At 49.7% G+C, this 26,016-nt stretch overlaps 1 protein-coding gene across 6 annotated transcripts in view; it reads left to right on the forward strand.

The window, feature by feature from the left end:
- The window catches only part of YPEL2 (yippee like 2), a 119,621-nt gene that overhangs the window by 46,358 nt on the left and 47,247 nt on the right, over positions 1–26,016 (forward strand). Inside the window, exon 7 of one of the 6 annotated variants that reach the window (XR_003996951.1) lies at positions 9,832–9,973. The exons of 3 other annotated variants lie outside the window; for them this stretch is intronic. Coding sequence is in view for 1 of the 3 variants with exons in the window: in XM_030536615.1 (XP_030392475.1) it covers positions 116–181 (66 nt within the window). In the remaining 2 variants the exon portion in view is untranslated. Of the gene's footprint in view, positions 1–115; positions 541–9,831; positions 9,974–26,016 lie in introns of those variants that run through there. 2 more of the 6 variants (XR_003996952.1, XM_030536615.1) reach the window with 2 other exon arrangements.

Raw genomic sequence — 26,016 nt, forward strand, 5'->3', positions numbered from 1 at the left:
TGTATCCCTCCTGGTAGCATTTTCCTCCTTCCAGTAGTTCCTCTAAAGGCTTTCTATGCCTAACATGCTGGTTTCAGACCCTGTCCCAAAGTATTAATGAGACTTTCCTTCTCAGCCCCTCAGGTATCTGAAAAGTATTTCTTCCTCCGTCTGGCAACATTTTCGAGAGAGAAGGATTTAAAAAAAAAATCCCCTCATCCCCCAGTTTCTTTATCATAAAAGCCTTTTCTTTTAGCATGCCCAAAAGCCGTCAGTAAAATCAAATCAGAATGTGTATGTGTGCTTCCAAAATGCCTCTAAACCTCTTCCGGGGGGTGTAAAGCAATGGCATCTCCAAAGCAAACTTTGCTTCGTCCTTGAAATGAAGGCATGAGGTCTTAGTTTCTGCAAATTTCATTGTTGTTATTCTCTGTCTATTAAGTTGTGGGGTCAGAGGGGAGGGATGTCAATTCACTCCTCTTCAGAGATTTCCCCCACACACACCACCATTCATTCTTATTTTATGTATATAATGGTAGCGCCTAGAGGCCCCAACCGAGATTGTGCTAGGCCCAGTCTCATAGCAAACACATATAGAAAGAGCCAGTCCCTGCCCAAGATTGCCCCTTGCAATCTAAATAGACAAGGCTGACGAAGGAGTATTGTCATAGGTGCTGACTCCGTGGGTGCTCTGTGGCTGGAGAACCCATGGGGAAAAAATGGTGGATGCTCTCCAGCCTTCCTATCAATGCCTCTCCTGCCCGCTGGTAGCCCTGCCAATCAGCACCTTCCCCTCCTTCCGAGCGCCTGCCTCCAGCTGCAGATCAGCTGTTTTGTGGTGTCAGGAGTCGCTGGGCGGGGATGGGGAAGAAGCAAGGGTGCAGCATGCTTGGAGGAAGGGCAGGGGTGGGAAGAAGGGTGGGGGTGGGGCATTGGGGGAAGAGGTGGAGTTGGGGTGGGGCCTGGATAGAACTGGCTGCCCCCCCCCCAGCAAATTAGAAACTGGGTGCCTAGGAGGCTACAATTATGCCACAGAGGTAATGGAATCCATGACTTCCATTGACCTCTGTGACATTTTCTGCCCTGGGGCTGGAACTCCCAGCCAGCTCCGCCTTCGCAGCTGTCCGGCCCCCAACTGGGTGGGCGGGGGGACCCCCCACAGCTGCTCAGCTGCAGCCGTGGCCAGCGGCTCGGGAGACGCAGCAGGGTTAAATGATGGGGAGTCGGGAGGAGCCCGCTGATGGCTTCAGGCAAGAGTGGAGCTATACCTGGGAAGGAAACAGGGTGCAGAATCACCCCAGCTAGAGGGGCTAGGATAGAGTGGGGTGAGAGATGCCAGAGCCTATACTGGGCAGCTGAGGCATGGTGAGATGCTGGAGCCTTCCAGGCAGCTGGTGCACAGCGAGGGATGCTGGACTCTATTTGGTGTGTTGATGGACTATTGGGACTTGAAAGAGAAAGTGTACAGTTTGGATTGTGCTGGGGGAATCTGATTTATAATTGTGGGACTTCTTGTAATAAATTAACCCTTCAAAAGGCTATTTACTCTTGGAATTTCTGGGGACTCAACCAAGAAAGGGGGAAATGAGGCAGGTGCACTGGTCAGCTGCAGGAGGGTGCCCCAGGAAGAAACTGCCCTATCACAAGCACCCAAAATAACTTGTGGAAAATCTTGGCCAGAGTGTTTTGCACAGAACTGATCTCGGGGTGGGGGCTGAGGTGGGAGAGCCTAGCTGGCTGTCGCTGTCTTGTGCCTCTGACAGCCTGAGAGGAAGACCAGATTCCAGCATAGCTAGCACACAGCTAGTCTCGTTCTCTCCCTCCTCCCCCTGCTGCTTTAGTATTTGATGTTGAAAAGGAATGATAGCCTAAACAGAAGACTGGGCATCAGGAGACCTGGGTTCTGTTCCCAGCTCATCTCTAAACAAAATATCTGACCACAGGAATGTAAGTTAAAGTCTCTGCCTTAGTTTCCCCCAATGATACTGATTTCCCAGGAGATTGGTGTTTAACTCATTTCTGTTTGCAGAGCACACTGAGTTCTTCCAGTGAAGGCTGCCAAGGAAGTGCTAATTATTATGGCTGTGCAGGCAAAACATTTGATGGCAAAGAACGTGGGCTCTGCTAACTTCCAGTAACTGCGGCAGATTGTGTTGCTCGTTGCTCTGGCTTTTCCCGAAGACTTAGATACTGGCCAGTGGTGCAGATGTTCACAGTGGAAATGTAGCAGTGAGCTTCTAGAATGTCCCAAAATCCGACCCCAGGCAGGCTAATCTCATGGTCCATGGAGTTCTCAGGATAGCTATGCTTGTCTTTAATATGGCCAGCGAAGAGTAGGCTGCTCAGACGCTGGGAGGGTGCTGGGTTATGACTGGGATTGGTGGCAGTACAGAACCCCAAGACAGAGAGGCATCTCTGTGTTCAAGATAGGAGCAGCTGTTGTCTGCAAAGTAAATGCTGTACCTTGGCTATGGGCGAGTTGCCAGTGCAGCCCCTGGCTAGGCAAAGCCTAGACATGCTTTCTTCAGTCCTTTCCATTCTCCTGTAGTGAGAGCATGAGCGGCTCAGTATTTGCTAACATGTGCAATGAAACTGGCAATCTGGCATCTGGATCCAATTCTCATCGCAGCCTAGAGGTGTGCAGAAAAGCAGGAGAGGTCCCTAAAGATGCAGCTTGCGAGTTAGTCCCAGAGAGGAGGCAGGAGAACCCAAAATCCCGTGTCAGCCTTTTGATTCCATTTAAGTGGGAGTGGAAGAGCCCTGGAACCAAGAAATGGCCTTGAGATACAGTTGACGCTAAATTAAAAGTGAGCCCTTTCGCTTGTGATGCCTTTTATGTTACCTGTCTGAAGCTCCAAAGGCCTGGAGCTTAAGAACAAGGGCTCCTTGAAACCTACACCAGTCTCCCTGTCTTCTCCCGGTTCTTCGGGGTGGGAGAGCCAGGAGGGAGACGTGCTGCAAGCTGCAGGGAATATTGTACTGTATTTGCAGTACAGTGAGGTTATCTCCCTCTCTCACATTAGATATATTATTAAACTGCAATTATACTGGGAGTGCAGCAGGCTGAAGCAGTCTATTAATAGTGAAGTGCAGATAAGCTGACTCAGACAGAGACAGATCGGGCTTTGGCGAGAGGCTGCAGCCCTTGCCAAGTTGGCCTACAGTCCAGGAACGGGGGCTGGGGGGCTGGTGACTGAGGTTGGGGGAAGAAGCTTGTACGTTAATTTTTTTTTCCCCTTGGAGGAGGGAATAATTGGGTTGGTTTCTTGATAGCCTTGCTGTAACACCTGTATGGCGATGAGGATGCTCAACAGAAATCCCTTCCTCTGGTGCCTTTGGAATGAGGGAACCTTTTATCAGTAACCAAGGGGCTGGTAACGGAGAGGAACAGGGCTCAGGAGCAAGGCAGCTCTTCTCTCTCACCACTAATGGCAATTTTTAAAAAAAATGGCAATCCCAGGCAATAAATATAGCAGTGCCTGTGGCCTTTTAATCCTAACTTGGGAACAAGCTCATCAACCACAGGCTACTAGTGAGGACTGGCTCTTGCCCTGAGGCTCGGATGTCGTCTTTTACACTGACATGTGTTTAAAATAGAGAGGGATCCAAGCTGCTATGCTGAGACCCAGATTGGACCTTTCCTGGAGCTGGGTAATAGTCACATCTGACTCTTTGATCCCGTCTCTGGTTTTGAGACTTCAGGAGTTTGATTCTTCCCTCTCCAACACTGTTTCTCAGTTATTAATAATTATAATCCTATGTCATCCTCTAGCTCTTTCCATCCATGATCTCAAAGTGTTTTCTAAACATTCAGGACAACCTACTCCACCCCCAAAGTAGGCACTGGTTTTGTCCCCATTTTACAGATGAGTAAGCTGAGGCACAGGGCAGTTGTAATTTACCCAGTGTGTCACCAACTGGTAGCAGAGCTAGAAACAGATTCCAAGAAGCTTGGCTCTCAACTCTCTGTTCACACCACTAGGCAACAGCTCCTGCCCAGTTTTTATAGTCCTGTGTTCTATAGGGTTTGTTAACAAAGCAGGTGGGATTTCTTCTTTTCTCCTTCAACAGTCACTGTGGGGCTGGATATGTGTGAGTGGTTGGGGGGGATATCTATGTGGTTTGGGCTTCATCCTTCAGCTGGACCATTTCACAAATAGAATTGGCTTGTAAAGGCTCAGAGGGCAGGGGAGTAGCTGCAGAGGTCCAGATATCTTAAGGCAGAGAAAGAAATCTGCTTTGTGAAAGGCCCATTTGGAGGGCAGCAATTGGGGTGAGAGAGTCTATTTGCAATTGATCTTACTGCCCCTTCTCTTTAATCACTTTTTTTTTTTTTTTTTTTTTTACTATCTTGGAATACAAAGAATGTAATAGCATTAACTTAGGAGAAGATTTCTGAGCCATGCAGCAAGCTGACATCTGTCCCCTTTGTCAGAGTTCATTAACTCTCACTGGACTTTTAATTAGGTCATACAGAGAGCACAGAGGGCTTGGGGTGGGCCAGATGCTGGTTTTGTGGCTATGGGAATTTGGCTGTCTCAGTTCACCTCCACTCGTGTTTCTCATCTCCTCCCCAGGGAAGGAAGAATATGTGTAGGCAGAGATGGGAGATTTTCTTACAAAAAGGTTTACAATGGAATTTTAAGACTGAAAAAATGCCAGAGCTATTTTTACCCAAGTTTCAGCTCATGGTATAAATAGCAGGCAGGGCTGTTCTTCCCACAGCTGACTGGCATAGCTAGATAAACATCCTGTAGAAAGAGGCTTGTGCACAGAGGGTATGTAACTTACAAGGCAGCTTGCCATGCAGCTCATCGGGGATAATTCCCATGTCCACTAGGTCAGTGGGCAGCTTTGATGGCGTCTTTACTGATCAGGGTGCCTTGGCCCCCTTGGCAAATGCTGGTGACAGGAGAGGGACTCAGGAGTGGGATGGCTTTTAATAAAGGAGATTAAAAAAAAAAAAAAGCATGACTGTAAATATCTCATTGAGGTGCCTAAGAAAATCCTTCCTCACAGACCGTAAAACTAGACCCCAGTGAAGGAGTCTCCTTTCAAAAGGCTGAGGGCTGACACAGGGCTGACCCGGTCACCAGGCAGTTTCCTGCACCTGTTCTGTTCACATGGAAATAGTTCTCCTGTCATCATACAGTTTCCATGCTCACCCAGCCTGGCACTGTTCAAGCCACTCATGTATTTCCCAGAGCAGAGCTCCAGACTCAATTGCATCCTGTCCCTACCCGGGACTTCTGTGACATTCCCATATGGCTCTACGCTTCTTGGCTGGTCTCGTGGATGTGTATCCAAACTCAGCAGTTCTGGCCCATCCCTAATTTTACATACTAGATTTAAAACCATCCCTCATGGCCACACCCTAGAGATGATTTAGCTGGTCGGGACAGATGCCCTCAGGGGAAGCTGGGCCTGTCCTGTGAGTACATGCGGCATGTGGCTGCAGCAGAGGCTGGAAGGAATTTGAAACCCAAAACCCGACCAAACATCCCTCAGCTTTGTTACCATCCCAAGATTGTGGCCAGAGTGTTGGAAAAGCTTGCACAGGGATTTTACAAAAGGCAAGTTCAAGCTTCAGAGGTTTATTTGTATTACAGTAGCACCTGGCCATCACTCAGGGCCTCATTGTGCTCTGAACTGTATATACTGTAAGACACAGTCCTTGCCCAAAGAGCTTATGATCTAAGTAGACAAGATAGACAAAGGGTGAGAGATGAAGTGACTTCCCCAAGATCCACCTCCCCAGTTATTGGAATAGACTCCAGATCTCCTGATTGCCAGTTCAGTGGCCCTAGCCATGAGACTGTGTTGCACCATGTGCATGCTTCCAGAAAGGGAGAGGATAAATACATCCACCGGAGTGTTTTGCTGAGATTCCTGTGGGTTCGATCACAAAACCAAGCCCCAAAAGGTTGGGGTAGTGGAAAAAATGTATGACCCCTTCCCAACTGAATTGAAAGCATGGGGAATCCTAGTGAGCCAAGCGGGATGCAGCAGGAATCTGGTAGAGTTGTGGGCTCTCCTTGGGGAAGAAGACAGCTGATCAGCCTTGGGAAGGAGGGATAGAACTTTGGGGATGGGGAGGGAGGGAAACAGATGGAAATGATTCCTGACACTTTCTGCTGAGCAGATGCTGTTTGTCGGGAGGAGGCGAGATGATGGAAGAGACCTGGAGGATATTTATGGCTTGTCCCCTCTGAACAGCTCTCTGGGTTATTGGTGCATAAAATAACACTTGAGAGGTTAATGGCAAAAGTAGGAGAAGGCAGTGAAAAGGGGAATGGCTTTGTACTTGGCAGGGTAAAACAAGTAGAACTCATCTTTACTCTGCTGAGTCCCAGCTCTAAAATGCTATGAGCAACAGTCCCCAGTCAGAGGCCAACCAACTGCTCCCAACTCCAGCAGCAAGAACTAGTCTGCTCATGTGCTAAACGCACACCAAGGAAACTCTGTGTTTAACTGTCTAGCCATCAGGGCAGGCAGATGAATGCAACACTTAAGGCAGCTGGCTCGCTGGGGTTAGGCACGTTAATTAAACATTCAATATTTACAAAAAGAGACATTAGTGAAGAGACGTCTCCCCATGTCTCTTACATTCAGTGAATTGGAGCTGTGTGAGATGGGGACTGTTTACATACACTGCATTGGCTCATACCTCTCCTTTAAACATCATGTCAGCATTGCTTTCCCCACACATGCCCCCAAAGCGGGGAACTGTGTGTAGTAGTTTCTCAGTGAAAGGTAGTGTTTGGACCCTGGCAGTCTGCCAGCAACCTCCCCCACATTTCAGCCATCTCTTTCATTTGATGGAGGCTGGGTGGCACCTAAGGATTTTGTGACCATGGGAGAATGCTTTGAAAATGCAACATGAAAGGGACACAATTTAAGCATGGGTGTGAAACTGCATGATAGATGCAAATATTTTACTGATGTTTATAACCGTATCTTCTCGTCCCCTCCACCCCAACTTTCGGTTAATGTTGCTTGTTGACTCTGTATGGGGAAAAAGCGTGGTCTAATGCTTGGAAAACAGGAGGTGGGAGTTTGGATTCCATTGTCAACTCTCCCACTGGGAGTCATTCAGTCATTGAGGAAGTTGCTTAATCTTTTTCTGTCTCAGTTTCCCTAGCTGTGAAAACTTTCATTTATTCTAAAAACCAATTTTCCATTGGAAAACTTTCCATCAACACTTTTTTCCAATCTGCCCTATTATTTATGATTAGACATCACTGAAATAAGCTATTGTGTTCTGACTGCAACAGCCTATTGCAGGGCAAATGGTTTTTTTAATGGATGCTTTATTCTCCCTGTAAAGGAATTGCTGATTGTGGGAAGTAAAATGCTTGACAAAATAAAATTAAAACTTTAGTGGCCTAACTTTTTTTTCTAGTGGAAAATGTATGCAGCCTTTTCTAAAGAATCTGTTAGAAATCTTGGCCACGTTACAGAAATAACAAAGTATAGCAGTGCTCTTTTATATAACTCTATGTTTGCTTGTTAAACTCAAATGGATGTTTTCTTATCCATGTGAAAGGAGATTTTCCCATAATTGTGCTGGTTTTATGAGGCTTTAAGTAGAAGGCAAAGTGTACCCACCAGTGAGGGCATGGTCTAGACACTGAAGTATACAACTTGTTATTAGAAGATCCAAGTTCTAGTCTAGCCTCTGCTACAGATTTACTGTGGGACCTGGAGCAAGTTACTTCACCTCTCAGTTTTCCCTGTCTCTTAAAATGGGGATAGTGATGCTGCCTCACCACAAAGAGGCTTTGTGAAGGTTAATTCCTTGATGTGTGAAGCATGTATGGAGCCTTTGGATGGAAGCACTTTGAAATCATTAGCTGGAAGATACCAGCTGGTTTGTAATGCCCAGTATCTAGTACTGGAGAAGGAGAGTCATTACACAGAAAGAATAATACCATTGCACAACTGAAGGTGCTTTTATTTCTGATGTACAGAATTAATGTAATTAGAATTCATGCTTGGAAGGCAAGGTATTGAACACTGCATTAAGTAAATGTACATTTTAATTGAAGGATATGGTGCTTTTATGCATGACTATTCAACTTATTAATATACACCAAATTATCACTGATGGGAAAGTCATAGTGCTATATAACTGCTGGGAACACAGGTACAGATGAGAATTACTAAGGCCTCTGGCTGCTGAAGACTATAGAAATTATTGACTTTCCAGGGGAAGCATTGATAGTGCTCATCAGATGGGTACTGTTTTTTGGGGTTTTTTTTCCCCACAATCGCCTTCCTCGAAACAATGGTGCCAGATATTCTTTCCATGTACTAGACTAGTAATTCTCAAGGCAACTTTTTAATGTTGTTTTACCTTTGGAAGGAGCCTTTTCCAGAACGATACTGCTGCTCAAATAACATCTTCACTTCACTCTTTAAGAGAATCTATGGAGGAGCTGCTGCCTTCCTAATAATGGCCCTAACATAGCTAAGCTTTGATACTGAAGTCTGTGTAACTCAGCACAGGCCCAGGAGTGCATTCTAGGAGATCCTGATGCAAGATTTGGAGTCTAGAAGGCATAAATCTTTATCAGGAAAGGTAATCAACTACCGGAACAATTTACCAAGGGATGCGGTGGATTCTCCATCACTTGACATATTTACATTGAGATTGCATGTCTTACTAAGAGGTGTGCTTTAGTTCATCCACAAGTTATTGAGTAAAAGTCTCTGGCCTGTGTTATTCAGGAAGTCAGACTAGACACTCCCAATAGTCCCTTCTATCCATAAAAGATATTCATCTAGATTATATGCTCCTTCAAGGTAGGAACTATGAACCAGATTCTCATCTTGGGGACTCCAGTGTAAATCTCATTGAGGTACTCCTGGATTTACACTGGTGACCTTGATGTCAGAATCTGATCTTGTGCCTCATTTTCTCTGTAAAGCACCCTGTATATGTATAGTGGTCTTATTTATGCAAATATTAGTAAGTCGATCTGATCTGGAAGCCAATATTCCTCCTCCATAACTTATGAACATGTAATTTAAGTTTGGATTGTGCATTTTTAAGCCCTGATGGTTAGGCTTTTCAAGCTGTGAATTCCTATCTAGACAGTATGTTAACATATGCTAGTAAATGGCACTGTCATGCTGTGCAAATGAGTGATAGAAATCTCTCTCTCTCTCTCTCAGTTGTAGGGTGCATGGGTTTGCCACTTTTGTGTTTTACTTCACTGGAGTTTAGGATTTTGTTTTGAGAAGCTGGGATGTTGAAATCAGGGCCGTCCTTACCCATACGCAAACTATGCAGCTGCATAGGGCACCAGGAAACTTGGTGCCTCAACTTTCCTGGTGCCCTATGCAGCTGTGTGCTGCTTCAGTGGCCGACTCAATCCCCCGGCAAGCTAAGCTTGCCAGGAAACCTGCCCCTGCCCTGCCCCCACGCCACCCCTTCCCCAAAGCCCCCATCCCTTCCCTCCCCTGCTCTGCCCCAGCCCCGCCCTCACTCCCCCCCTTCCCCTGAGGACTGCAGCAGAGGTCGGGCGTGCCCTGCGCTCACCAGGCGATGGGAAGTGGAGTGACCGGGCCCCAGCCCACTCTGCTGGCTCCCAGCCACACTGCTGGTGAATGCTCGGGGGCGATTTCCCCCTACCCCGCAAGTCCCAAGGCTGGGAGCCAGGGGAGCAGAGTGGGCTGGGGCTGGGTCACTCCACTTCCCGGTACCCCGTGAGTGCGGGGCCAGGCCCGCTCTGCAATCGCTTTTGGGGGGGCTGCATAGGGGACCAGAATGTCTAGGGACGGCCCTGGTTGAAATCATTGACCTAGAAACCAAAGAGTCAGGATTGTCATTCTTTTCAATGTTCATAGGCCTGAAGAGACCATCTGATCTGACCTCCAGCTTAACACAGGCCAGTGACTTCAGCAGTGGAGGGAGTAATATTCTTCAGCATGCAGTCTGGTAAAAAATTGTCTGGATTCACCTTACTCTTCGTTGTCTCCACTTGCTAAGGTGGTTCGCTTCCCTTGGCTTCCAAAAACTCCTGTCCCGCTTCCCCTATAGGGGTTGGAAAAGCTTTCCATGTGGGAGGTGCGTGAGAACAAGCGGTTAGCAGCTCCAGCAGAGGAGAGATTTAAGTTGTACTTACTGCTGTTTTGATGTCTGCAGAATCAGTAAAAAGCTTTGATTCCCAGATCCCCAGATTGCATGGCCAATTAATTTTCTCTTGTATCAGTGACTGTTCCTGTGCTACAAATGACTTTTATATTGTGTTACTTCAAATGATTCTCTTTCTAATGTATTGGGGACATGGATAATGTTATATAATGGGGCTATTAAGAAAAGACTCTCATATGTTAAGCATTGCAGAAACGTACATCCATAACATTCTGGCTCAGTGCCCACGATCTGTGAAATAAACAGCAGGGATGTCTTCTTCTTAACATTTATTTATATTTATTGGTGACCAGTAGTATATACAGAGATGAGGTATCTTGCTATTTTAATCTGAAATTATAGAGGTCCACTCTCAAGTAGTTTAGGGCCAAAACTGCAGCTATTTTGATCTGATGGAGAACATACCTTTGTGGCTCTGGGCCATAGTTCTTTGGAGGTTTTTGTACACAGTTACTTTGGTGATTTTTAAAAACATCAACAGTAGCTATTGTTTATGTAGGACTGTAGCGAGGCGGTGGGATATCCCACAGCCCCGCTGCAGGACAAACCTTTCCCACCCCCCTGTGGGCGGGGCCACTGGGGCCTGCACCCGCCCCTCAGAGGTCACGGCGCAGACCCTGAAGTACAAAAGTGGACCCGCAGAAGTCAGTGGGGCCCCAGCCCCTGCAGCGGCCAGAGGTCTACGGTCCCTGCTCGCTGACGCTCACGCCCGGCCAGCTGAGCCTACCCCGTGCTCGCTACCCCGAGGAGGACTGGCCAAGCCTTCCCCGGGCCAGCTACCCCGAGGAGGAGGCAAGCCTACCTTTCGCCAGCTACCCCGAGGACCCGCTAAGCCCACCCGTGAACACTTACCCCGAGGAGCCGATGGTGGTTGACCCCTCGGCTGACACCATGACGACTCAGATACTCAATGAGGGGGAGAGTGGAAGTGGCCCGGGGGTAGCCGACCCCAGTCTGGCTGCAGCACTGCCAGAACCAATGTCAGCGTGTTGCAGTCAGGATCCCCACTGACAGCAGCGACTCCCCGCCGCTGCTAGGGCCCCGGGCCGGGAGGCAGTGGAGTGGGAGGGCCTGCACCCCCCCCGCCACCTCTCCAGGGGTGGCAGACTCCCCCTTTCCCTGGCCTGAGGAGGCCGAAACCTACTACTGCTGCTCAGCCCTGCCTGAGGGCCTGAGCATTTGGACTCAGTGTTTGCTGCCCCGCCCTGACCTAAGGGCTGGGCCTAGAACTGTTGCTGCTCAGCCCTGCCCAAGGGCCTGAGCCTATTGACTTACTGTGCTTGCTGCTCAGCCCTGCCTAAGGGCCCGAGCGTAGTGATTCACGTTAGTTGTTGCCCCGCTCTGACCAGGGCCCGGGCCTAAGGTTACTAACAGCAAGGCTGTGGGATATCCCACAGTCCCGCTGTGGGACAAACCGCAGCCGCGCCACATCACAAGGACCTACAATTTTTTTTCCTCAGTGGATCATCATGACATCAAATCCACCAGCCCTCAATGTATGGGGACACACCAGCTGCACTGCATTTATGATTCTAGAGAATGGGGGCCTCTGTGTGTGTGTGTGTGTGTGTGTGTGTGTGTGTGTGTGTGTGTGTGTGTGTGTGTGTGTGTGTGTGTGTGTGTGTGTATTATGGAGTCACCGGTTGAGACTCCATAGTTAAGTTTGAGTTCTGTTTTTAACTGAAGGGATTCAGCCTCTTTTGTTGTGGGTTTTGTTTGTTTGGTCGGTTGGTTTTTTTACTAAAAAATGCACCATATTGTCTCCAAATTTACAGTATTAACTCTGTGGGCACAGAATTATTTTCTGAAAATCGGTTAATTAGGTTCACTTAAAATTAATTATAAACTGGATCCTTTAAGAAATTGAACATCTGTGTCAGTCTTTTTTCTTTATCTAGAGTTATCTTAATAACAAAATGAGGCACACTCTTCAAACTTCCCATGAACTATAGTTAAAACTCATTGTGCATAAAATCTTGTGCTTAGGTTACAGTTGATGAAATTAGGCTGTCATTATTTTTTTGGCTATATTTCCATACCTTAATGTGTTTGGATTTCTTTTAAATGTAATCTCAACTCTGAATTTCTTGGGTTTATAATGTTTGGTTTTGGAATAATGCAATATTCTTGTAATGTGTTTCAGCCTTAAATTACTGATAGTTACTCTCAATCTCAACATAGTTATTTTCTGTGTGTGTGTGTGTACGCATGCACATGTATATATACACACACACTTTCCCACAAATGTTGCAAGCCTTCAGGATTGATTGAGTCCACTGCTTGTTCCTCCATTAGTCTTTGGCAAGGATACAGGAGCGGAGACATTTATTATATTTTTCATTCTACACATCAGCAATCAAGTAGATGGCCCAGTGAAAGTATATCCACGCAGTCTGGCTCAAGTAACAAGTTTGCATAGTGTCTGCTTAATCCTAATGCATCTAAAGAAGGAGCACTTGGAGTGATAAAACCAGCATCTGTCACCAAGAGACAAGGCTCCGCTAATTAACTGTGAGTCAGAGCCTCCTTTTTCTTTTGTTATTGCAGCGTGAAAGATGGCTGAAAGGGAGGAGTGAACGAGGCCTGTTAGGTCTGGGCATGCTAGGCTCAAGCAGCACTGGGGTCAATTTACCATTATACTAAGATTTATATTATCTTCAGCGATGATTAGAGCACAGTTAGCAGAGTGCTGTCCTAGCATGATGGCCTCCCACTGACAGACACATGTGAGGCAGAGACCAGCACTGCTGACTTGGAGACATTTCTCCAATGACCCTGCACTCTTCCAGTGGCTTTATGCTATTGAACGAGCGTGATTAACACTGGTCCAGACCCACTGAACTCAATGCAAGTCCTTTCACTGACTTCACTGGGCTGTGGATCAAATGAATATTCACACCCGGTACACTTATTTAATAGCACAGAAACCTTATGATGCCCCCAAATTTGATACAAAACTGGCACACAGGAAAACACGGGAGGTAAACGTGTGAAGTTTTAGAAGTGGTTATTATTAAGCTCCTCCGGGACTGGATGCTCTGTACCTCTTGTAGTAGGATGACAAAAACTACATTTTGATGGTATTATCATGTAATATAATCAGAGTGAGAATGTGTCTAGATTCTTGGTGGTAACTTTTTTGAATTTTCTTGGTGTGTGTTTGCTCTTCCAGTACAGCATACAATGTATTTGAATTAAGAAATCCATGTAGCTGCCACGGATAGGATGGGTGAAATCAGGCAATTTGAATCAATTTGATCTTTTATGTGCATCACCTTGCGGGAAAATGTATTTGACCTTTTAAAAATGTATGATTGCGAGTTTCTGCGTGGTGTTGGGAAGACTGATAGACATCGACTTTGGTAGTCAGATAAGCTAGTTCTGTCTTCAGTGACGTCTCTGTTGTCGATAGAATTACCACTGCAGAAGGCTCCAAGAACTATTACTGAGCCAGCAATGATATAGTTACTGATTTCACCATAACTACCTCACACACAGCACTTACACTCATGACTAAAACACCCTATGAACCTGACTTTCCCTTTTGGCCTTTCTTTCAGTGCTTAACTAATGAATAAGAGTTGGCTGAAGACTCCAAGGATCCTGCTGTACAGCCATGGTGCTGGAACCAGGGTTGCTGGAGGTGCTGCCAACCCCCCTGGCTTAAAGTGGTTTCCTTCATATGCAGGCTTTACAGTTTGGTTCAATGACTCTCAGCACCCCACTATACAAATTATTGCAGCACCCCTGGTACAGCCTCTCCATGTAGTATCCTTCTAGGCTGTGCTCTGTTCTCTCGCTGATGTACTGGAGCTTCATCTCAGTAATGTACACTGATCCTAATGATGCTTACACATGTAATGAATCCCTCTGTGTGACAAAGGAAGAATGGGATCCCACTGTCCAAGCCTCCTACACAGTGTGTACTTGTCAGTTTCACAGTTTATTTGCGTTAAGTCAGAACGACTAACTCAGATCCTCAGGCTTGAGGATGTGGCCTAATGATCTAGTTTTCTCAGGCTGCTTACATGTTAATTCTATAGTCTACTGCTCTTCAGAAACAGTGTTTCCCTATTTTGATCCAGCCCTATTTCCTGTGTTATGCTTATGAACTGTATGTGAGCTAATAGTTAACCTTTCATTTCACTTACAGTATCTTATCACACAGTAACGATCTCTTGCTGATAGATAAACAATGAAGCAAAGCTAGAGATATTAAGGAGCCAGATTCTCATTTCAGTTACGCTGATTTTACACCACTGTCTTAATTGGCATTACTCCTCCTTCTCACTGGAATAAGTGAGAGGAGAATCAAACCCAGTGATCCTGTAACACCATCCTGTTCTGTTGATCTAATTACGTTTATAACAAATGATTAATACAGACTGAATCCTTTTGCCTGATGGATAGAGGAGAAACAGCTGTTCACTGTACCATTACTGAATGGCTGCCTTTGAACTGGCTCAGTGATCCTTTTTTCTAATGTACCTAAATTAACAGCTTGTCTTCTATACCAATACCTAGATCTAATGGGATGTCCCTTAATCGCTGCTGGCATGCTCCATTGTGCCTAGGTACCAAAGGACGGGTGGCTCACTGGTTCCACTAATTATGCATGTTGTTGCTCTTGTTGATGTGTTATAAACTTCAGCTCCCATTGAGAAAGGTTCCTAACTCACTTAAGCACATTTGAAAATCCCTCTTTAGTGCCTGACAGGACTGGGCCCATAAAATGCTTTCTGGGCGGTTATTTGCTATGTGTCTGTGCAGCACACGCATCTCTAATCTCATTTCTTGAGTTGAAACCCAGTTGTAAAGTGTGACTCTAGATCCCAATTTCCTCCAAGTCAGGAATGTTCAGTTGCAAGGTTTTGGTTGGATCTTGTTGAGAAGTTTGGATCTGAATTTCCCCAAAGATGAGGGATGGTTCTGATCCCAGAGCTTTAATTTGGACCTATTTATTAATCATAGATATCAGGCCCTCAGAATCCCTTCCCCTCCCTCTGGGAAAGACGCCCCTAAGAACTTACTGTATATGCAATCCGTTGACATTAATTTTCACTTTTGGCCAATTACTGCACGTGTTCCACATCCTGCTTTCTTAATTTAAAATAAATCCAGGAACTAGATCAGGTTAAATTCTTGAGAAAAACACTTGCTGTAAGATATTGGCTGGTAGAGAATTAAAGCGTTTATGTTAATATATTACTTGTCTTCTAGCAAGAAAAGCTATTTTGAATCAGAGGCTGAAAATGTATTTGAGCTAATCACATGAAATCTGATTAACAGATTTATGATGGAGATTTGGACCAATGTTAGGGCAGCAAATGGAATCTGGCAACCGTGGGGGATATGATTGAAAGGGATTCCTACCTGCCCAGATGACTCGAAGGGTTAGTAAATGAGCCTTGACATCATAGTAACATCTTTTGACTATAGCTGTGGGCTCTGGAGGGGTCAAGACTAGTCATCCCTTCAGCCTATATGTGGAGGAATAGCTATGAGGATGATAGAAGTCACCCACAGGAGTTGTACTGTTTTAATGTCATCTCCCTGTGACTCCACAGTGAGGCCATTGGTGGTGGTACTGGGGCTAAGATGATCTCCAGCTTGGCAAGGCAATTACAATGCACGTGTGGCCCTAGCATCTGCTATAACTACCCAGCATTCAGTAGTTTCAACAGCCCTGGCATCTAAGTTATTTTACTGCCAATTATGAGTTAGCATTCAGGGCTATATTTTTAGATTGCACCATAAGGGCCTAATTGCTTAACACAGTGTTCTGTTTATTTGCTTTCCTCCTCTGTGTTAGCACTGTCCTGTAGAAGAGAGAAGTTAAATGTTCCTTAAAAGGAAATAATGCATAAACAAAAGCAAAATTGTTAACACTTAGTTGACCCTCTAATCCCTGATCAACTGCCTGAGCTGCAATGTCAAGTTAAATTTAGGCTGTATATGGAGAAGCCTGATTCTACAGATTCTTATTCTCACGTATAGTCCTTACGCACATGAGGTGACCAATAAGGAAAAGGCCTTCAACAAACCATCTTCCACTTAGGAGGATTAGGCCATGAGTTTTCCAAACGCAAAAGACAGGCAGACAACAGAAACTTTCCAAGTTTTTTTAAATGCTCTTAGGAAAATAAACATTCCCCCTCCCCCTTTCCAAGGTACTTGCACTCCTCACTTTACAGCATTGTGCATAGAGCCTGAAAATTATAGGAGGGAAACTATTCTTGAGATCAAAGAAGTCAAGCAGCCCCAGCACAAGACAATAGAGTCCATGCTGTTATATTCGCTGTGGTAAACCTGCAAATTTAATGTTATTTTACTGTGTTCTTGACAAGTATTATATCTGAGGAAACATAAAAAAGATAACATTTAAAACAAAGTTTTCATAATTGTTTGCAAGGGATTTTGGTCACAGGATGGGGCTTTGGGGTGAGTGTAGGGCATGGTGACTGTTGAGCTGACTTTTCCATCGCCCTGCACCTTGTCTACTCAGGGACACCTGTACAAAATGAGTATAAAATGCTACCAGATCAGAAAGATAGTGTCTTACACTCACTAGTCTTTTCACTGGTGTAAGTGACCGCTGCAGGGCAAAGAAGAACCAGGCCGTCTGTAGATTCATGTAAGGGAAGTGGATGACATTAATAACTGAGGCAGCATAGCATGGTGGTTAGCGCATGGGCAGGCATGTCAGCAGATCTAGGTTCTAATCCTAGCTTGGCTGCAGTCTCAGTCTATGACCTTGGGCAAGTCACTTCACCACTCTGTGCCTCAGTTTCCCTATGAGGATAATACATCTCTGCCTTACAGGCACAGAAGGTGTTTTAGAAGAGCAAAGTATTAATATAACCACAGAGGATTTCAGTGAAAGTTTGCATTCTAGACTCAAGACAAGGCTTTGTCTGTTACAAGGGAAACCAGATGCAATAAAGTCTTCTAAACCAGTGGTTCTCAAACTAGGGCCGCCACTTGTTCAGGGAAAGCCCCTGGTCGGCCAGACCGGTTTGTTTATCTGCTGTGTCCACAGGTTCAGCCGATAGCCGCTCCCACTGGTGGCGATTCACCCCTCCAGGCCAATGGGGGCTGCAGGAAGGGTGGCCAGCATGTTCCTTGGCCCACGCCACTTTCTGCGGCCCCCGTTGGCCTGGTGTGGCAAACCACAGCCAGTGGGAGCCACTATTGGCTGAATCTGCGGACATGGCAGGTAAACAAACCAGCCTGGCCTGCCAGGGGCTTTCTCTGAACAAGCGGCAGCCCTAGTTTGAGAACCACTGTTCTAAACTATCCTTTCTGACAAAAGAATTGGGCCTGATTCTCACTTAGGGTATTCTACACTACAGGATTATTCCGATTTTACATAAACCAGTTTTGTAAAACAGATTGTATAAAGTCGAGTGCACGCGGCCACACTAAGCACATTAATTTGGCGATGTGCGTCCATGTACCGAGGCTAGCGTCAATTTCCGGAGCGTTGCACTGTGGGTAGCTATCCTGTAGCTATCCCATAGTTCCCACAGTCTCCTCCGCCCATTGGAATTCTGGGTTGAGATCCTAATGCAAAAACTGTGTCGTGGGTGATTCTGGGTAAATGTCGTCACTCAATCCTTCCTCCATGAAAGCAACGTCAGACAATCATTTTGCGCCCTTTCTCCCTGGATTGCCCTGGCAGACGCCATAGCACGGCAACCATGGAGCCCGTTTTGCCTTGTCACTGTCACCATATGGGTACTGGATGCTGCTGACAGACGCGGTACTGCAGTACTACACAGCAGCATTCATTTGCCTTTGCAAGGTAGCAGAGACAGTTACCATCCCTATTGCACCGTCTGCCGTTGTAAATTGGTGATGATATGACGGCTATCAGTCGTTTTGTACCATCTGCGGCTGTCATGGGTGCTGCTGGCTGGCCTCACTGAGGTCGGCTGGGGGCACATGGACAAAATTGACTCCCCGGGTTGTTCCCTTCTTTATGTTTTGTCTAAAAATAGTCAGTGCTGCCTAGAATATGGGATAAGTGTACTAGAGAACCAGAGAGCACAGTCACTCCGGGTCAGAGCCCCAGAGATCCCGCAGAAATGATGAGCTGCATGCCATTCTAGGAGGTGCCCCTGCAACAACCCCACCCATTGCTTCCCTCCTCCCCCAACCCTCCTGGGCTACTGTGGCAGTGTCCCCCCATTTGTGTGATGAAGTAATAAAGGATGCAGGAATAAGAAACACTGACTTTTTAGTGAGATAAAATGAGGGGGAGGAATCCTCCAGCTGCTATGATAGCCCAGGCAGGACATTAAAGGGGGTGGGGGAGAGAAGTGCAGCCTCCCGCTGCTATGATAGTCCAGGCAGTACAGAACCTTTTCTTTAGACATGAAAGGGGGGGCTGATAGAGCTCAGCCTCCAGTTGCTATGATGAGGACAGTTACCAGCCGTTCTGTACCATCTGCCAGGAATGACCGGAAGTCATTCCCATTTTTACCCATGCGCCCCCAGCTGACCTCACCAAGGCCAGCCGGGAGCACTCATGGGCTGATGATGACGATGGATAGCAGTCATATTGTACTGTCTGCCACTGGGAAGGGGATGCTGGTGTTCAGCGCTGCAGCACCCCGTCTACCAGCAGCATGCAGTAGACATAGGGTGACACTGAAAAAAGGCGAGAAACCTTTTTTTCCCCCTTTCTTTTGGGGGAGGGAAGGGTGTAAATTGACGACATATACCCTGAAACACCCAGGAAAATGTTTTTGACCCTTCAGGCATTGGGAGCTCAGCCAGGAATGCAAATAGTTTTTGGAGACTGTGGGGACTGTGGGATAGCTGGAGTCCTCAGTACCCCCTCCCTCCCTCCCTCCATAAGCGTCCATTTGATTCTTTGGCTTTCCGTTACGCTTGTCACATAGCACTGTGCTGTGGACTCTGTATCATGGCCTGGAGATTGTTTTTCAAATGCTTTGGAATTTCGTCTTCTGTAACGGAGCTCTGATAGAACAGATTTGTTTCCCCATACAGCGATCAGATCCAGTATCTCCCGTACGGTCCATGCTGGAGCTCTTTTTGGATTTGGGACTGCATTGCCACCCGTGCTGATCAGAGCTCCACGCTGGGCAAACAGGAAATGAAATTCAAAAGATTGCGGGGCTTTTCCTGTCTACCCGGCCAGTGCATCCAGAGCGGTCACAATGTGCACCATGGGATACCACCCGGAGGCCAATACCGTTGATTTGCGGCCACACTAACCCTAATCTGACATGGCAATACTGATTTCAGCGCTACTTCCCTCCTTGGGGAGGAGTACAGAAATTGGTTTTAAGAGCCCTTTATATCAATATAAAGGGCTTCGTTGTGTGGATGGGTGCAGGGTTAAATTGGTTTAACGCTGCTAAATTCGGTTTAAACGCATAGTGTAGACCAGGCCTTACACTAAAGCCCTTCACACTCTTCGGCAGAGTAAAAGAGGCCTTGAAGTAGATGTAAATGTAATGTATTCACTTTAAGATCTCTCTTTGCTCCCAAAGCAGTGTAAAGAGGCTATACCGTAAATGAGTATCAGGCCCATCATTATCAAAGGCAATGCACAGAAATAGCTGTCAAACTAAATGTTTACATTCCTAATAACCACATATTCTGTACCGTGTGGCTGCTTCTTCCTTAGAGTTTAATTGTGGGAGGAAGTTTCCAACCGGGAGCTAATGTTTTCTCAGGTTAGGATTGGGAATACTGGGCTAGATTGGTTCCCCTTTCATTAAGGAACAGGTGGAACCCAAGTTTCTTCTTCGAGTGATTGCTCACATCCATTCCAGTTAGGTGTGCGCGCCGCGCGTGCACGTTCGTCGGAAACTTTTTACCCTAGCAACTCCAGTGGGCCGGCAGGTCGCCCCCTGGAGTGGCGCCGCCATGGCGCCCAATATATATCCCTGCCGGCCCGCCCGCTCCTCAGTTCCTTCTTACCGCCGTGTCGGTCGTTGGAACTGTGGAGCGCGGCATAGCTGTCCTCCACGTCCCTAGCTCTCCTAGTTATCTATTGTTATCTATCGTTATCTCTAGTTTCATTATAGTTGTTAATTAGTTTGTTAAGTTGATAGTTAAGTTAATTAGTTGTAAAGTACTTCTATCGCCGGGGGCTTAGCCCTTCCCGGCACCCGGCACCGGGCTCATGCCTGGTTCGCCGGGCTTCAAGCAGTGTGCGGCCTGCAAGAAGCCTATGCCTACCAGCGATCCCCACGAAGCGTGCCTGAAGTGCCTCGGGGAATCGCACAGATCCGACAAGTGCCGCATCTGTAAGGCCTTTAAGCCGAGGACAAAGAAGGAGAGGGATCAAAGGCTCCGAACTCTCCTAATGGAGGCGGCACTTGACCCGACGGCTTCGCAGGCCGTGGTATCGGCACCGGCACCGGATCGCTCCGGCACCGAGAAGACTCCTCGGCACCGACCCTCTCCGGCACTGGAGCCAGAGCCAAGGCCGTCGAAGTCTAATACTCCGGCCAGGCAGACCCGGCTAGAGCGCCCGGCCTCGACATCGGCCGCGGCGCCGCCGGCACCGTCAGCACCGTTGACTCCGGGCCCGGCGGGTCCGTTGAGTCCGGTGCCGCCGAGCTCCCCCATGAGATCTGGGGTTGAGATAGTGGTCCCGTCCACACCGGAGACCTTCGCCTCGGCTCGGGACCTTATTGCCCTGACGGAGCCTACTCGGCTGCCACCCCCGGTACCTCCGGTGCGGGTCGTGTCCAGAGGCAAGCCCATGATGTCGGCACCGCCCAGAGACAGTCGTTCCCGATCCAGGTCCCGACGTCTTGGGCGCTCCAGATCCCGACGCCGCTCGCAGTCCCGGCACCGCTCCCCTCAGCGGTACCGGTCGCACTCGCGGCACCGGTCGGCATCGAGAAGGTCGCGGTCAGGCTCCAGTCGACACCGGCACCGCGACTCCAGGAGCAGGTCCCGACGCTACTCGCCGCACCGGTCGACCTCCCGGCACCGAGCTGGTGGCAGGTCCCGGTCCCGGTCTCGCTCGACCTCCCGGCACTGAGCTGGTGGCAGGTCCCGGTCGACCTCCCGGCACCGAGCTGGTAGCAGGTCCCGGCACCGAAGCGGCGCCCGGCACCGAAGCGGCGCCCGGCACCGATCAGGATCACGGCACCGATCAGGATCACGGCACCGTGACAGATCCCGGTCCCGGTCCCGATCCCGGCACCGGTATGACTCCCGGTACCGGTCCCCGGCACCGAGACGATCCTCCGTGCCGGCCCGCGCAGACCCGTACCATCCAGGGTCGGCCCCACCGTGGCCCTCGAGACAGCCGTCCGTATCCTCCCAGACGGACAGCGGCTATGCGCTGGGCACCGACCGGCAGGCGGCGCTGTTTGGTGATCCGCCGCTGCAGGACCAAGGCCCACAACAGTGGGGATTCTGGACACCCTGGGCGTACCATCAGGCCCAGGGCCCCCAGCAGCTTCCTCCTAGGCCGGCGACTGCGGAGCGTAGGGCCCCGGAAGCCTCGTTGTCTCGCCCCCCTCCCTCCCCGGAAGGGGAGGAAGGGTCCAAGCAGCAGGACTCCGCTGTGGCTCCGGAGGCAGAGGTGAGGGCTGAGGAAGACCCTCAGTTAGACACTCTCGGGCCGGGGGTCTCATCATCCTCCTCCCCGGATGAGGCGGTGGCGGGTACCTCCTCCAACAGTCCCCCCCCGCTGGATCTCAGGGCGCACCAAGACCTCCTCAGGCGATTGGCTGAAAATCTGAGTCTGCAGGCGGAGGAGGTCTCGGAGATAGAGGATCCAATTGTAACCATCCTCTCCTCTGATGCTCCCACCAGGGTCGCCCTGCCCTTTATACGAACCATCCAGGCCAACGCCAACACCATCTGGCAGTCTCCGGCCTCCATCCCTCCGACAGCAAAAGGCGTCGAGAGGAAGTACATGGCCCCTTCCAGGGGATACGAATATCTCCATGTACACCCGACCCCGTGTTCACTGGTGGTTCAATCGGTGAACGATAGGGAGCGTCATGGCCAGGAGGCTCCGGCCCCCAAATCAAGAGAGGCCAGGCGGATGGACCTCCTTGGCCGTAAGGTGTATTCGGCTGGGGCGCTGCAGCTCAGGGTCTCCAACCAGCAGGCCCTGCTGAGCAGATATGCCTTTGATTCCTGGGTGGCAGTGGACAAATTTAAGGAGCTGTTGCCACAGGATGCTCGCCAAGAGTTTACGGCCATCTTGGACGAAGGCAAGAAGGTCGCACGCACGGCCTTGCAAGCCTCCTTGGACGCTGCGGACTCGGCTGCCCGTACCCTTGCGTCAGGTGTTACGATGCGTCGCATCTCCTGGCTGCAGGTTTCCGGCCTTCCGCCGGAGCTCCAGCATACTATACAGGACCTTCCTTTCGAAGGCCAGGGCCTATTTTCTGACAAAACAGACCCCAGACTCAAGAGTCTGAAAGATAACCGAGTCGTTATGCGGTACCTCGGGATGCACACTCCCGTGACGCAGCGTAGACCCTTCCGGCCGCAACAACAACAACAACAACAACGCAGGCCGTTTTCCCAGTTCCGCCAGCGGCAGGACCTTTACAGGCGCCGCGGCAGGAACGGGAGGCGCAGGCAGTCGGGGAACCAAGGGGGGCAGAACCAAGGCTCCTCAAAACCCCCGCCTGGTCCTAAACCTTCATTTTGAAGGTGCGCTCGAGGGCGCTGTAACAGTTTCCCCTATGGATCCTTCCCCCCCGTTTTCCAACCGCCTTTCGTTTTTCCTCCCGGCGTGGTCCCAAATAACATCGGACCGCTGGGTCTTAAGCGTGGTGCAGACGGGATACCGCCTGCAGTTTGTTTCGTTTCCTCCTTCCCGCCCTCCTTCCTCGTCCCTCTTCAGGGACCCCTCTCACGAGCAATTCCTTCGGCAGGAGGTGCAGACGCTCCTCAGCAAAGGAGCTATAGAGGCGGTTCCGGAAAACGAGAAAGGCAAGGGGTTTTATTCCCGCTACTTTCTGATCCCCAAGGCCAAGGGGGGCCTCAGGCCTATCCTCGACCTGCGAGAGCTCAACAAATACCTCGTGAAGTTGAAGTTCCGCATGGTATCCCTGGGGACCATTATTCCATCCCTGGATCCGGGAGACTGGTACGCCGCCCTCGACATGCAGGACGCGTATTTCCACATTGCCATTTGGCCGCGCCACAGACGCTTTCTCCGCTTCGTTGTGGGGGCTCTTCATTATCAATTTGCAGTCCTCCCGTTCGGCCTGTCCACGGCCCCGAGGGTGTTTACAAAATGCATGGCAGTTGTCGTGGCGCATCTTCGGCGCAACCGTGTCCACGTGTTCCCTTATCTGGACGATTGGTTGATTCGGGGCACGTCGGAACAGCAGGTGACCAGCCATGTCCGCGTGATCACCGGCATGTTTGCGAGTCTGGGCCTGTTGATAAACACAGTCAAGTCCACCCTGAGGCCCTCTCAGAAGGTGGAATTTATCGGGGCCGTCCTGGACGCCACTGTGGGCAGGGCCTCGCTGCCTCTGCAGCGGTTCCAGACCATGGCGGCGATCGTTCAACGCTTGCGGTCAGCCCCGTTGACGTCAGTGAGGACATGTCTAACCCTGTTAGGCCACATGGCGGCGTGCACCTTTGTGACCGACTACGCTCGGCTCCGCATGAGACCTCTCCAGCTGTGGCTTATCAGTCATTACAGGCCGGCAAGGCAACCGTTAGACATGTTACTCACAATCCCCCAGAAGGTCTTAGATTCCCTCGGCTGGTGGTTGGACCAGTCCGTATTGTGTGCGGGTCTTCCCTTTCACCCGTCTCAGCCCTCGGTATCCCTGACAACGGATGCCTCAGATCTAGGCTGGGGGGCCCACCTAGGGACCCTGCGGACGCAGGGCCTGTGGTCTCAGGAGGAGGTGGGGCTACACATCAACATGAGGGAGTTGAGAGCGGTCCGCCTTGCTTGCCAAACGTTTTGTCATCAGCTTCAGGGTCGTTGTGTAGCCATGTTCACGGACAACACGACGACCATGTATTATATCAACAAGCAGGGCGGCACCAGGTCCTCCTCCCTGTGCCTCGAGGCGATACGACTCTGGGACTTTTGCGTAGCCCACTCCATTCACCTCAGGGCTTCCTTCCTTCCCGGAGTACGGAACACGCTGGCGGATCGATTGAGCAGATCCTTCCTGTCACACGAGTGGTCCCTTCGCCCGGACGTCGCTCTCTCCATTTTCCGGAGGTGGGGTTATCCCCGGGTGGACCTCTTTGCGTCCAAGGGGAACAGGAAGTGCCAAGCGTTCTGCTCCTTTCAGGGCAGGGAGCCGGGGTCGATAGCGGATGCCTTCCTCATCCAGTGGTCGACCCACCTGTACTATGCGTTTCCTCCGTTCCCTCTGGTGCACAAGGTCCTCCTGAAGGTGCGCAGAGACAGGGCTCGTGTGATCATGGTGGCCCCGGCATGGCCCAGACAGCACTGGTACACCATGCTGCTGGACTTGGCCGTAGCCGACCCAGTTCCCCTGCCCCTTCATCCGGACCTGATTACCCAGGACCACGGGTCTCTCTGTCACCCAGACCTGCAGTCGCTGCACCTAGCGGCGTGGCTCCTGCGTGGCTAACTGGTTCCGAGCTGCGCTGCTCCACGCCCGTGAGAGAGGTGCTCTTGAGCAGCAGGAAACCGTCCACAAGAGCCACGTATTCGGCGAAATGGAAACGCTTCTCCTGTTGGTGCGTAGAGAAAAATCTCCGCCCTATGGAAGTTTCGGTAACCGAAATCTTAGACTATGTTTGGTCCCTCAAAGAGCAAGGTCTGGCCTTATCGTCGTTGCGAGTCCATCTAGCAGCTATCTCCACCTTTCACCCGGGTGCGGACGGTCGCTCCGTTTTTTCTCACCCGACGGTGTCGAGATTCCTTAAAGGGCTGGAACGGTTATTCCCTAACGTCCGTCCCCCTGCTCCAACCTGGGATCTTAACCTGGTGTTGTCCCGGCTCATGGGGCCCCCCTTTGAGCCGTTAGCTACTTGCTCCCTGCTTTACCTCTCTTGGAAGGCTGCCTTTCTAGTAGCTATCACCTCAGCTAGACGGGTGTCGGAACTCCGAGCCCTTGTGGTAGACCCCCCATACACGGTCTTCCACAAAGACAAGGTGCAGCTTAGACCGCACCCTGCCTTTCTACCCAAGGTGGTCTCAGCCTTCCACGTCAGCCAAGAGATTTTCCTCCCGGTTTTTTTTCCCAAAACCTCACTCCTCAGGCAGGGAGCAGCAGCTCCACTCGCTGGATGTCCGTAGAGCTCTCGCGTTCTACATAGAGAGGACCAAACCCTTCCGCAAATCCCCCCAGCTTTTCGTGGCGGTAGCGGACCGTATGAAAGGGCTTCCTATCTCCTCCCAGAGGTTATCCTCGTGGGTTACGTCCTGTATCAGGACCTGTTATGACTTGGCCCATGTCCCTACGGGCCGTGTGACTGCGCATTCTACCAGGGCGCAGGCGTCGTCGCTGGCTTTCCTCGCCCGTGTACCCATCCAGGAAATCTGTCGGGCAGCGACCTGGTCATCGGTCCACACCTTTGCTTCCCACTACGCCCTGGTACAGCAGTCGAGAGAGGATGCGGCCTTCGGAACTGCAGTGCTCCATGCCGCGACTTCTCACTCCGACCCCACCGCCTAGGTATGGCTTGGGAGTCACCTAACTGGAATGGATGTGAGCAATCACTCGAAGAAGAAAAGACGGTTACTCACCTTTGTAACTGTTGTTCTTCGAGATGTGTTGCTCACATCCATTCCACACCCGCCCTCCTTCCCCACTGTCGGAGTAGCCGGCAAGAAGGAACTGAGGAGCGGGCGGGCCGGCAGGGATATATATTGGGCGCCATGGCGGCGCCACTCCAGGGGGCGACCTGCCGGCCCA

Source organism: Gopherus evgoodei, chromosome 17, assembly GCF_007399415.2.
Source record: "Gopherus evgoodei ecotype Sinaloan lineage chromosome 17, rGopEvg1_v1.p, whole genome shotgun sequence".
NCBI lineage: Eukaryota > Metazoa > Chordata > Testudines > Testudinidae > Gopherus > Gopherus evgoodei.